Source organism: Musa acuminata, chromosome BXJ1-5 (assembly GCF_036884655.1).
Source record: "Musa acuminata AAA Group cultivar baxijiao chromosome BXJ1-5, Cavendish_Baxijiao_AAA, whole genome shotgun sequence".
Classification (NCBI taxonomy): Eukaryota; Viridiplantae; Streptophyta; class Magnoliopsida; order Zingiberales; family Musaceae; genus Musa; species Musa acuminata.
In genome coordinates this window covers 14777517-14790370 of record NC_088331.1, presented here as the reverse complement: position 1 = coordinate 14790370, position 12854 = coordinate 14777517, and the positions used below count along the sequence as shown (strand labels likewise).

The 12854-nt window shown below is 36.8% G+C and overlaps 1 protein-coding gene across 1 annotated transcript; it reads right to left on the bottom strand.

The window, feature by feature from the left end:
• Nucleotides 1-8089: 8089 nt before the first annotated feature.
• LOC135673858 (trans-resveratrol di-O-methyltransferase-like) lies at nucleotides 8090-9640 on the bottom strand. Its single transcript, XM_065183238.1, has 2 exons — nucleotides 8783-9640; nucleotides 8090-8535 (listed from the first exon to the last, which is right to left on the bottom strand). The coding sequence occupies exons 1-2, from the start codon at nucleotides 9554-9556 to the stop codon at nucleotides 8233-8235; spliced, it is 1077 nt and encodes a 358-aa protein (XP_065039310.1). The 5' UTR covers nucleotides 9557-9640; the 3' UTR covers nucleotides 8090-8232.
• Nucleotides 9641-12854: the final 3214 nt, after the last annotated feature.

The following is a 12854-nucleotide window of genomic DNA, read 5'->3' as shown; positions in this document are numbered from 1 at the left end:
AGGTAGCTTTTTTTCATTTCTTGAGATGCTAGCAAGTTTCTTTCTCCCCTTTGTTATAAAAAAAGTAAGAAGAAGAAGAAGGGAGGAACTCACTCATCACATTAAGTCATAAGCACCGAAAGTCCATGAATCAAAGTTCTACTTTCGTAAATAGAAAGAGGAAGGATTCATATGGAAATGATCATTACATAAAAGATCAAGTATACCAAAAGTCCATGAATAAATTTTCTACTTTCATAAATAGAAAGAGAAAAGATTCATATGGAAGTGATCATCACATAAAAGATCAATTATGCCAAAAATCCATGAATCAAATATCTTCTTTTGTGAATTACAAGAAGAAGGAATAAAGGAAACGATCTCAATTTAAAAGAAAACTCAATTTAAAAAAGAGAAATCCAAAAAATGTATAAGAAGAACTCATGCATTAGGAAGATTTAACATGCCTAATTCTCTTCTAATAAAATTAAATTATTCCTCATTAAATGGTTTTATAAAAATATAAGCTAATTGATGTTTTGTATCAATAAATTTTAAAGATATATCATGGTTATTAACATGATCTCTAATAAAATGATACCTAATATCAATATGTTTGGTTCTAGAGTGTTGAATGAGATTTTTTATTTAACATATTATACTAGTATTATCGTATTTTATAGGGATGTTTTTCAAGTGAATTTCATAATCTTCTAAAGTATTTTTCATCCATATAACTTGTACACAACATGCACCTGTTGCTATATACTCAACTTTGGCTATAGATAATACAACTAAGTTTTGTTTCTTAGAAGACCAAGAGACAAGTCCATGACCTAAGAGTTGAAATGTTCCTGATGTACTTTTTTTTATAGAACCCTTGCGGATTCTAAGCTTGGGATTGATCTCTTTAGGGGATCAACCTCCTTCGAACTCTATAGGAGTTCCTTCCTTCAGGTTGCTGCTCAAAGGTTGTAAAAAGATTCATCTATTTGTTCCTAAAAGAGGATGAATACTTGAATATTTATAGGGCTTCTAAACGCCAACTCCTAATAAGACTCCTACTCAAGACTCCTACTTCTAACCAACTCCTAATGCTTCTCTGAGAAACAACCTCCTAACTAATCATAACCTTAGCCAGCCTCTTCACCTCTTTAATAGGGGTCAGCTATGTAGGTTTTACATGAATGCTCATTTCAATAAAACTCAATTAGGACTCTCCTAGCTAGAGTCCTAATAGACCCGCTCTCTTCAAATCAGCCTTGTCCTCGAGGCTGATGTTCTATGAATTCTGAGAATTTGATCTTTAAGTCATCATAGTTCTCCCAAGTGGCATCTTCTGCTAGTAAGTTCGCCCATTGTATTAGCACTTCAGTAGTGGGTCGTCGTCGTTGAGTCACGATTCATCGATCAATAATGGTACTCGGTTGGGTCTAGAGTTCTCCTTGGGTAGTCATATTTGCTAGATGGCTTTGGGTTATCTCGTTTTGTCCCAACTTGAGCGTTAAACATGACACATGGAAGATTGGATAGATTTGGGAGCTGGCAAGTGAGTCCAATCTGTATGCTACCGCTCCGATACGCTCCAAAATTTGGTAGGGTCCATAAAACCAAGGTGAAAGTTTCATAGATGCTCTGGTTTGGATTGATGTTTGCTTATATGGTTAGAGCCGTAGGAAGACCCAATCTCCTACTGAAAATTCTCTTTTGCCTTTGTGTTGATCATATTGTTGTTTCATCCTTGTTTGAGTTGCAGTGAGATTATCTTTTAGCAACTTCAACATTTTGTCTCTATCTTGTAGTTCTTTATCTACTTGTTCTACTTTAGAGGTGCCCAACACATATTTTGGGATCATAGGGGGAGGTTGGCCATACATATCCTCATAGGGAGTATATTTTATAGATAAATGATAAGTTGTATTATACTACCACTCGGCCCAGGGAAGCCACTTAGTCCACTCTTTTGGCTGGTCACTAGTGAAACATTTGAGGTATGTCTCCAAGCACCTGTTCACCACTTTAGTCTAGCCGTCGGTTTATGGGTGATACGTCGTACTCATTTTTAATTTAGTGTCCTGTATCTGGAATAACTCTATCCAAAATATGCTTTTGAAGACCCTATTATGCTCACTTATAATAGATCTCAGCATCCTATGTAATTTTACAAAATTCTCCATAAAGATTTGAGCAATACTAAAAGTAGTGTAGGGATTACGAACAACACAAAAGTGAGCATACTTTGTAAGGCGATCAACCACGATAAGAATTGTACCTTTTCCTTATGATGAGGGGAGCCCTTCAATGAAGTCCATTGATATATTAGTCTATATTGAGTCCGGGATAGGTAGAGGTTGTAGCTTTCTAGGACTTGTCATTGTCTCGCCTTTATGTCGTTGATATATATCACATTGTGTCAAAAATTTAGCAATAATATTTTTCATCCCTACCTAATAAAAATTTTGCTTAATTATCTTATAGGTTCTAAGGTACCTGGAGTGCCTAGCCATAGGTGTGGAATGCATCTCTTGAAGGATGGTCTTTATGCAAGTAGAATTTGGCACAAGCACAGTGTGTCCCTTATAGCGTAATTCTTTTGAGTCCCAACTGTAATGAGCCATGGAGCTTGGTGCTTCTTCCAAATTTTTTATAATCTTACTGGTCCCCAGATCTTCTTGTTATTCCCTCTTAATATCCTCAAGGAAGTCGCTGGTCGAAAGTGAAATGGCCAAAAATTCAGCTTGCTCGGGTAGCCGCAAAAGCGCATTTGTAACAACATTCTCTTTCTCCTTTCTGTAAGTTATTTCATAATCATATCTAAGAAGCTTTATTACCCATTTTTGCTACTCAGGGGAAGTTATTTTCTGCCCCAAGAAATATTTTAGGCTTTTATGGTCGGTCTTGATTTGAAAGCGTCGCCTAATCTAGTACGATCTTCATTTGGTCATCGCATGCACAATCGTGAGCATCTCCTTGTCGTAAATAGTCATCTTGAGATGGGAAGGAGATAATGCCTTACTAGTATAAGTGAGGGGACAGCTATTTTGCATTAGTACAGCACTAATTCCGACTTCAAAGGCATCAACTTCAATAACAAAAGTCTTGCCGAAGTTGGATAGCTAGTATGGGCGTTGTCGTCATTACGACTTTATGTCCGTCGAAGGCGGTGGTGGCTTTGTTCAACCATTGGAAAGCATATTTTTTTAGCAAAGAAATAAGGGGTGCACTGATCTTTCCATAGTTTTTCATGAACTTACGGTAGTAGCCTGTTAAACTGAGAAAACTGCGTAGCGATTTTATGTTCCTTAGGGTCGGCCAGTTCTATAATGCTTCAATTTTGGAAGGGTCCACCACAACACCTTCCTCTGATATGATATATCCAAGATATTCCACCTTCTGTAGAAGAAAGCTGCACTTCGATTTTTTTGACAAAAAGAACATGTTCTCACAAAATCATCAAAACAAATCGTAAGTGCTAAAAATGACTTTCAAGAGAAGGGCCGTAAATAAGGATATCGTCGAAGAAAATCAGCACAAACTTACGAAGATAATTTTAGAAAATATCATTCATAAGGCTTGGAAGGTGGAGAGAGCATTGGTGAGATGAAAGGGCATTACCAAAAATTCATAGTGGCCATTGTGTGTTCGAAAGGTGATTTTTGGTATGTCTTCTTCGTACACTCGTATTTGATAATACCAGGATTAAAGGTCCAGCTTTGTGAAGATGCATGCTCCCCTTAATTCATCAATCAATTCATCTACTACTGGAATAGGATATTTTTCCATAACGATTATGCCATTGAGAGCTTGGTAATTAACACACATTCGTCATGTTCCGTCCTTCTTCCGTACGAGGAGTACCGGTAAAGAGTAAGGGCTGCAACATAACTGAATAACTCCTGTTTCGAGTATCTCTTTTACAATCCTTTTTATTTCATCGTTCTGGAGATGTGGATACCGATATGGCCGAGTATTTGCTGGAGCTTTGCCGAGAAGAATCGATATACAATGATTGGAATATATATATATATATACATATACATACATATATATATATATATATATATGTATATATATGTATGTATATATATATATGTATACATATATACATATGTATGTATATATACATACATATGTATATATGTATACATGTATACATGTATACATATATATGTATACATATATATGTATACATGTATACATGTATACATATATATATATATGTATACATGTATACATGTATACATATATATATATATATGTATACATGTATATATATATATATATATATATATATATATATATATATATATATATATATATATATATATACAAATATTTATATACATACATGTTAGGATCAAGAGCACTACGAGGGGGGTGGGGGGGTGGGGGTGAATTAGTGTAGCGAAAAACTTTCGACGATTAAAACTGCGTTCGTATGATAAGAGCGATTTTGGTAGAAAAGCCGATTCGAAAATCACTTTAACTTGTGATCAAGCAAGATGCAGTTAAAGCAAGTCTATGAAGGTAGTTTGCAGTTATGATAGAAATTAGAATGTAAGCGTAAACTGAAATATGATGTTCGTACGATAAAACTGATTTACGTCTAAACGCCGATTCGGAAAATACTGAATTTTGAAACACGATCGTAAATGCGCAGAAGGTAGTAAGCTATTGATCTCCGAATGTGACATATCCTTCATCTATGCTAATAAGCTTAGAGAATTAAGATGGATCTTCGGTCATATGCCTTGAGCATCCACTATCAATGTACTATCTCTTACTTCTAGCTTATGATGGTATATTTTTCTAAAAAAATGATGATTTTTAGGTACTCATTTGACCTTGGGTGCTTCAAAAATAGATCTACATAGCTTATCATATTGCATTGAGTCATTTGAGATTTTTTTAGGAACTCAAATCAATTTATGTGGACTACATTTCTTGAATAGACAATGATAAGCTACATGCACAAATTTGTAACAAAAGTTGCATTTGTTTCAAGGCGAAACATGTAGAGCAGGGCATTTAAAAAAGGTGGTTGGATTTTGGTGAGAGCTACTCACAAATCTGATTCCGCCTTTTTTATGAACATAACCCTTGTTGCCAAGGATCATATTCAAGGATTTGCTACCAACCTCAAAATTTTTTAAGGTTTCTTTGAGTAACAAGTTTTCCTTTCTAAGTATTTCTAGTTCATCACATTTCGTACATAGAGCTAAACTATCATGATGCTCAACTTTTAAACTATTGAAATCACTAACAAGTGAAATATGCTCTTTTTTTAATAATTTATATTTTTACTAATTAATTTATATTCATCAAATAAATCATAAAAAGTATTTAATAGTTCATCAAAGGATAAATTTGCATCAAATGAACTACTCACCTCATCTTCGATAGTCATTAGCGTATAGTGAGCAACTTGCTCGATATTGGTTGGCCCGTCTTTTTCTGATGCACTTGAGTTATCCCATGTTGCTTTGAGAATCTTCTTCTTTGGTTGCCTCTTCTTGGCTAGGGAATATTCGCTCTTGTAATGTCTCGGCTTCTTGTATTCATATCATACTACTTGATCTTTCTTGGGTTCAAATTTATTTTTAGTATCATTTTTAAATTTATTCTTTTTTATGAATTTTTTGAATTTCCTTGTTAAGAGTGCCAAATCTTCATCAAGGTCCTCATCACTTGAGTTTTCTTTTAAGTGGTCTTCTTGGGTTCTTAGTGCCATATCCTTCCTATTTTTTGGAAAGGTGTCCTCAAGCTCTTCATGTCATCTCATAGGTCATTAGTGACCCAATTAGTTCTTCGAGAGAAAAATTATTTAAATTTTTGGCCTCTTAAATGACCGTGACTTTAGGGTCCCAACTCTTTGGAAGGGATCTTAAAATTTTATTAACAAATTCAAAATCTGAGAAACCATTACCAAGTCCTTTTAGACCATTGATGACATCCGTAAATTGGGTGTACATGTCTCCAATGGTCTCACTCGGTTTCATCCGAAATAACTCGTAAGTGTGCACCAAAAGATTAATTTTTGACTCCTTTCGTAAGTGTGCACCAAAAGATTAATTTTTGACTCATTCATTCTGCTAATGCCTTCTGAGTCACTTCGAGTATATGCCAACTTTCAAAAGCTGTTTCACAAATCGACACTCGATTAAACTCATTTTTATCTAATGCATAAAACAAGGCATTTATAGCCTTGGTATTTAATTTGAAAGTCTTCTTTTCTAACTTATTCTAATCGTTTAATGGAAGAGAAGACTTTTGTAAACTATTTTTGACAACGTTCTATAGCTCAAAATCTATTAAAATTAGGAAGATCCTCATTCTAGTCTTCCAATATGTGTAATTCATCCTATTAAACATGGGCGGATGTATAATTGAATGACCCTCTTAGTTGCCGGCAATTGTTATCTCTCTTATGTTTCAAACCAAATGAGAGTGAACCTGGCGCTGATATCAATTGTTAGGATCAAGAGCGGCACTAAGTAGGTGGGTGAATTAGTGCAACAGAAAACTTTTTTTATTTCAGAAAAATGTTCGTGTCGATTAAAACTGATTCCGACGAAAATTGTTTCAATTCAATCCGTTTCGGAGAGAGTATGAACTTGAAAACTTTCGTAAAACTACAAGAGAGGATTAAGGAGATTTGCAATAATATAAATTGCACAAATAAAAAGCAAACCAGAATTTATAGTGGTTCGGTCAATGTGACCTACATCCACTTTCGGATTCCTCCTCCGATGAGGTCTTCGATATCCACTAAAGGCTTTCCTTCAATAGACAAAGGCCAACCACCTTTTACAGCTCTTTTTTCTTTTGCTGGGTTTAGGAGATAACTCTTATAAGTCTCACTCACTCTTTCTTGGATGGTTACAAGGCTAAGAGATGGAGGAGAACTCTTCACTTTTACAACACTTTAAGACTCAAGAACTCACTATTAAGTCAATAGCTTTCATGCCCTTTCATGCAAAAGAGTGTGAGGTTTTTATAGGCCCCAATTACTTCAAAATTGGAGCCAAAAAGTATCTCATCCCAGATTTTCAGAGTATTGGCAGTACCACCACCATTATTGGGCGGTACCATTACCTGATAAAGCTAAGAGACCAAGCTCTAGTGGTACCATCGCTAGCAGTATTTATTGCCGGTGATACCACCGCCCAGAAATCCTAGGACACTGCTTTCCAACCGGTGCCACTACCAACCCTAGCGGTGCCATTGCCGACCAAGAATTCAGGAGTTGAATTGGTTGATCAATTCAGCCCAATTCAGCCCTATTAAGGGGCCAGTTGGCCCCTAATTAAGTTAGTGGGATTACCTCTCAATCCTAACTTAATTTACACTCTAATTATGATAATTAAGATATAATTACAGTATTTCTTATTCCGGTGCGTCAATTACTCTTCTAGCGAGCTTCTGGCGTACTTTCGGCGAACATCCGACGAACTCTAGGCAATATTCCAACGGACTCCTGGCAAGCTCTTAAACTTTACGACGATCTTCTTGATGAGTTTCGACGAGCTTCTTTGGCAAGCCCCTGGACTTCTAGGTTGGTTCTAACGGAACTTCCGACGAACGTCAGAATGTTTTTATCAACATGTTTGTTTTAATAAAAAAAATCACTTGAAGAATTATTAAAAAGTTATATCTTTTTAGATATAGATACAGATGGATATAACTATTAAAAAAGTATTTCCTTACAATTGACCAATAAAATTTAAGTAATTTATGAATTATATTTAAATATCATATAAGATTTAAATATCATGTGGGTCATATTAATGTTCACGCTATCTAAATGACCAATAAAATTTAAGTAATTTATGAATTATATCTAAATATCATATAAGATTTAAATATAAGATTTAAATTACATTTCCAAAAATGTAATATAAAGCTTTATTTGGTACATGGTCTCCCGAAATATTAAAAAGACTGATTCTGTTCCCATTTTCTCAATGCAAGCTATCAATCCTTTTTTACTTTTTTACATCTTTTAAAGTTATATCTATTTTTTTTAATTAAGTAAATGAATTTAGTGCCAGTAATTCAACTGCTATTGAAACTTGTAGATTAAGCAGAAGAATTGAACGAAACGAGACAAGTTGAAATACAAGCTATCATACAAGTGATAGTAGGACATTTAAATTACAATAATACCAAGAGATAACATGGAATCAGAAGATAGTACTGAAGTAAGAGTATCGCAAACATAAACATTTATAGTTCACAATCGCCGATATCCAATCAATGGTAGACTTCAATGACGGAACGTAAGTTCAGCAAGGGTTTTAAGGTATAGTCCGAAAAGCCTGCACTTTTGAAGAGTTTACCCCACTCGGCCTCACTCCTTTGCTTGCCCGAAGTGTTAGCCATCATGTGCAAGTCAAAGAGAAGCTGCGTTTCTGCTAGTTCAGGAGGAGAGTCATCGACATTGAGAACCATCTCAACGATGACTACTTTGCCTCCCTCCTCTTTTGAAGGAATTGCCTCCTTGCATCTCTGCAGAATCCTCACACATTCCGCATCGCTCCAGTCATGTAACACCCACTGCCACATCAACCTCAGAAACTTAGTTGAAAGATATCCTCAAGAGTGCAAAAGCCTTTTCATTTATCTATCGCTTCAGAACAAATGACTCCTGTCGTTTAGGACAGTGACACTTAATTCAATTAATACTATTCAGTGGGCTCAGGGCATATGTATGCGTTGACCCATTCATTCGCTTGAGTTTATTATTAGTAATACCTGAGTTCACTATTTCTTAGTGTTGAAGGTAAGTGGTAAAACAGATTACCTTGAGCAGCACCGCGTCCGCTGGAGGTATGCTCTCGAACATGTCACCTCCGACCACCTCCACCTTGCTGTTCCCTACCAATGGAGCCACCACGTGGGGGAGGTCTAACACAGTGCATTTGAGCTGTGGATAGGCCTCGGCGATCGCCATGGCCATCGTTCCCGTCCCCCCTCCGACGTCCACCAACGACCGCAGACCCTGGAAGACGTCGCCGCACTCCCTGGTCAGTACTTGCACCACGAGCCGAGCGTCGCTGGCCATTCCCGCTTGCAACAAGCTGTTGAACTCTGGGTTTTGTTTGGTGACGTCAAATATATCCTTTCCATGTGCGACCCCAAAAGGGGTGCGGGCTTCGTCCCCCTTAAGCCATCTGCCAACACTTTGCCAGGGAGACAGAAATGCTTGGTCCATTATAAAGAGAAACAACGGGGAAAGACCCTCCACCTTCTCCTTCATGATGAGGGCAGACATTGCAGTGAGGCCGAACAAAGTCTTCTCGTTCTCGGATTCCGAGATCTGAGAAAAGTATTCCAAGTGGACCAGCAGGCGCATGAGCCGCCGGAAGCAGGCGCTTCTTGCGGGGGGAATTCGTAGCTCAGTCTCCAGCTGGGAGAGAGTGATGGGTTTGCCATGGCTGTGGATGATGTCTGCTATGCCCAGCTCTATAGCACATTTGAGACACATGGATCTGATATAGCTCAGCGCGTGCTTAAATATACGGTCGTGAGCCTGCCATAACTCCTTCGCTCCAAACTCTTCAAGGAACGACCCCATCGTATACCGAATCTCCAACTTGTGGTGTGGTATTAGTCTCTTGCAACTGCCATATATATAGAGAGAGAGAGGAAGAAATGAAAGGCCATCTTTGCAATTGGTCTTCTCCCTCGACAACCTCCACCAAAACATGAACACTATTGCAACACGACAAACAAACAAGGTCATTAGGAAATATTTACCTCGATCTTCTTCTCATGCTTACAAAGGTATTCTTCCCTCAAGAAAACGATTGGAGGATCCTATATGTAAATAAACTGAACCAAAAAAAAGAATCGGTTTTCTTTGTGACCGTGAAAGTTTGGTTCTGCTATTCATTAATTATTAATCTGATGTGTGTTACAATTACTTATCATTTGGCACATTTGAGATATAAAATGTTTTAAAAGTAAAATAAAAAATCATAATGAACTTCGGTTCAATTTTTTTATGATGGTTTGATTAAGTCTGGTTCAGGTTTAAAAATATTAAACTAAATAAATTTGAATATGGTTTTGAGAATTTTTGTAAGTCAAATGGAACCAAAGTGATACGCTCGCCTACTCTACTATTATGTACAGGTTTCATTGATGTTAAATATATGCTTATTCAATTTGCTGGGCTCCTTTTTTATCATTATAAGTGGGAAATATTATAATAATAAAATAATAAAATAATAAAATTTCTCATATATGTCAAGACGGAGGAAGCTAATAGAGTGAGCTGCCTTAAGTATGCAGCATAAAATCCTCATGGTTAAATTAGTTATATTTGATCTCTTGCTTTCCTTTTCGGGCTTCTGTTGCCCAGGTCCTTGTCTGAAAATTAGAAATGATATGCTGGAGCGGTCACACCGTCATGATTGTAGGAATTCAATGATGGCAGGGACCAAATCCAAATTGCCACGTGTGTTTGTATCGGATGTATTCGAACGGTGACACCTCATGCTTATAGCAATCCAATAATGGTGGGACAAAAACCAAATAGGCACGACGGATAATGGGTGTCCGGATTGGACGGACTTGATTGATTCGACCAAGAGATTGACATAAAAAAGAACGAGTAGGAAAGTCCTTTTATCTCTGCTGTTCCTGTTTTATCTTCGTAGACTAAAGTTACAATCAGATTATCCACTTCTCTTATTAATAAAACAAATAAAGTGACTGATTTTCTTGGAATAATTTCTCTGTTTTTTTTTTTCGAAAACATCCCTTGTTGATAGAATATCTAAATATTCGTTAGTTGTATTAGCTTTTAAGTATTTAGGGTCTTTTATCATCTAATCATATTTTTACGATGGTATCAACATGAGTTTGAATCCTAACATTTAATTAAAAATATTCATACAATATCTATTATCTATTTTGACTTACATCATATACTCAGGTTTTATTCAGACGTCAAGCCTAATCCATTTGGTCATAAGAATAGATGTTAAAGTATATATGTTGGGTCATCTCCCAACAACTTTTAAGCTTTTTGAGATTAGTGGTCACACAATTATATCTTTAAGATGAAATTAGAGTGAAAACACCTGTGTTGAAATCTTAAACAGGTTATACTTACCATGATAAATAATACTTCTTTATTATTTTCGTAACAATGGAAGTAAAATTTTTTATCTCAATTATTGGACGATGAATAAACTATTATAACTCTATTTATGACAAATCATGATGGGGATATAAAGAGAAATAAACTTTGTATATGAACAAATACTAGAAGACCATAATACGCAGCAGAATAAAATGGAAACACAATCAAACATAACACCAAGATATACGTGGAAAACCCCTTCAATGTGAAGGGTAAAAACCACGGGGCAAACTAGAGATAATCCACTATGAGAATAATGAATATACAAATCTCAATCTCTTGCCCAAAACCCTAACAACAACCACAAGAGAATAACTAGGATACAAGGATCACGTCACTGCCCACAATATCTAAAATCTCCCTAAGTAATCACAGCAAGAGTCTACTGTAGATTTGATCTAACCTGAGATGAGAACATTGCTAAATGATTGAGAACAATCTCTCTGCGTTGTCCTTGTCTTCTTCCCTTTCTTTCTCTTCCTTTTCTGCCTTATTCTCCTTCTTCTCTTTAGAATCCCATGGCTATAAAGATCTGCCTCTTTGCTGCCTTTTTATAGTATTTTTCTGCTTCTAAAACGCAGCCACCACACCCCCCTAATCTTAATTAGGGTTAGGTTAAGAGGGGGTGTGGGCTGTGGGCTGCCCTAACCTACATGGGCTGAATATGGACTATCAGCCCAACAACCTCCCCCTTCAGCCCATAAGGGAGGCTGTCCCATGACTCCTCAATGTGAAGCCATGCCGACCAACTGTCGGCATATCTCCTGTCTTTCTTTTGGTAAGGTCTTCGTCAACATGTCTGCTCCGTTGTCATCTGTATGAATTTTCTGAAGCTGCAACTGCTTCTCTTCAAATACATTTCGAATCCAGTAGTATCTGACATCTATATGCTTTGACTTGGAATGAAACATTGGGTTCTTACACAAATGGATGGCACTCTGGTTGTCACAATGCACCACATAATTTTCCTGTTTCAGCCCCAATTCTTGTAAGAATTCTTTCATCCATAACATTTCTTTGCATACCTCTGTAGCAGCAATATATTCTGCTTCTATGGTGGAGAGAGCAATACACCTTTGTAACCTGGATTGCCATGACACAGCTCCCCCTGCAAAAGTAAATACATAACATGAAGTGGACTTCCTTGTATCTATATCTCTTGCCATATCTGCATCTGTGTAACCTGTCAACATAGGTGGTCTACCTCCAAAGCTTAAACAAACCTTAGAGCTCCCTCTGAGATATCTAAAAATCCACTTCACTGCTGCCCAGTGCTCTTTGCCTGGATTTACAAGAAATCTGCTAGTAACACCCACTGCATATGCGATGTCTAGCCTCGTACATACCATTGCATACATTAAACTTCCAACTGCTGAAGCATAAGGAACCTTTTGCATTTTCTCCTTCTCCTCATCACTTGACGAACTCTATTCTGAGCACAACTTGAAGTGACCTGCAAGAGGAGAACCAACTGGTTTTGTATTGCTCATACTGAATCTTTCCAATACCTTCTCAATGTATTTCTTCTGTGACAACCAAATCTTCTTGTTTTTCCTGTCACGAGAAATCTGCATGCCTAGTATTTGCTTTGCTGGCCCCATGTCCTTCATTGCAAAAGACTCACTCAGTTCCTTCTTCAACCTGTCAATTTTAGACATATCTTTCCCAAGAATAAGCATGTCATCAACATAAAGTAAGAGAATAATAAAATCCTCACCAAACC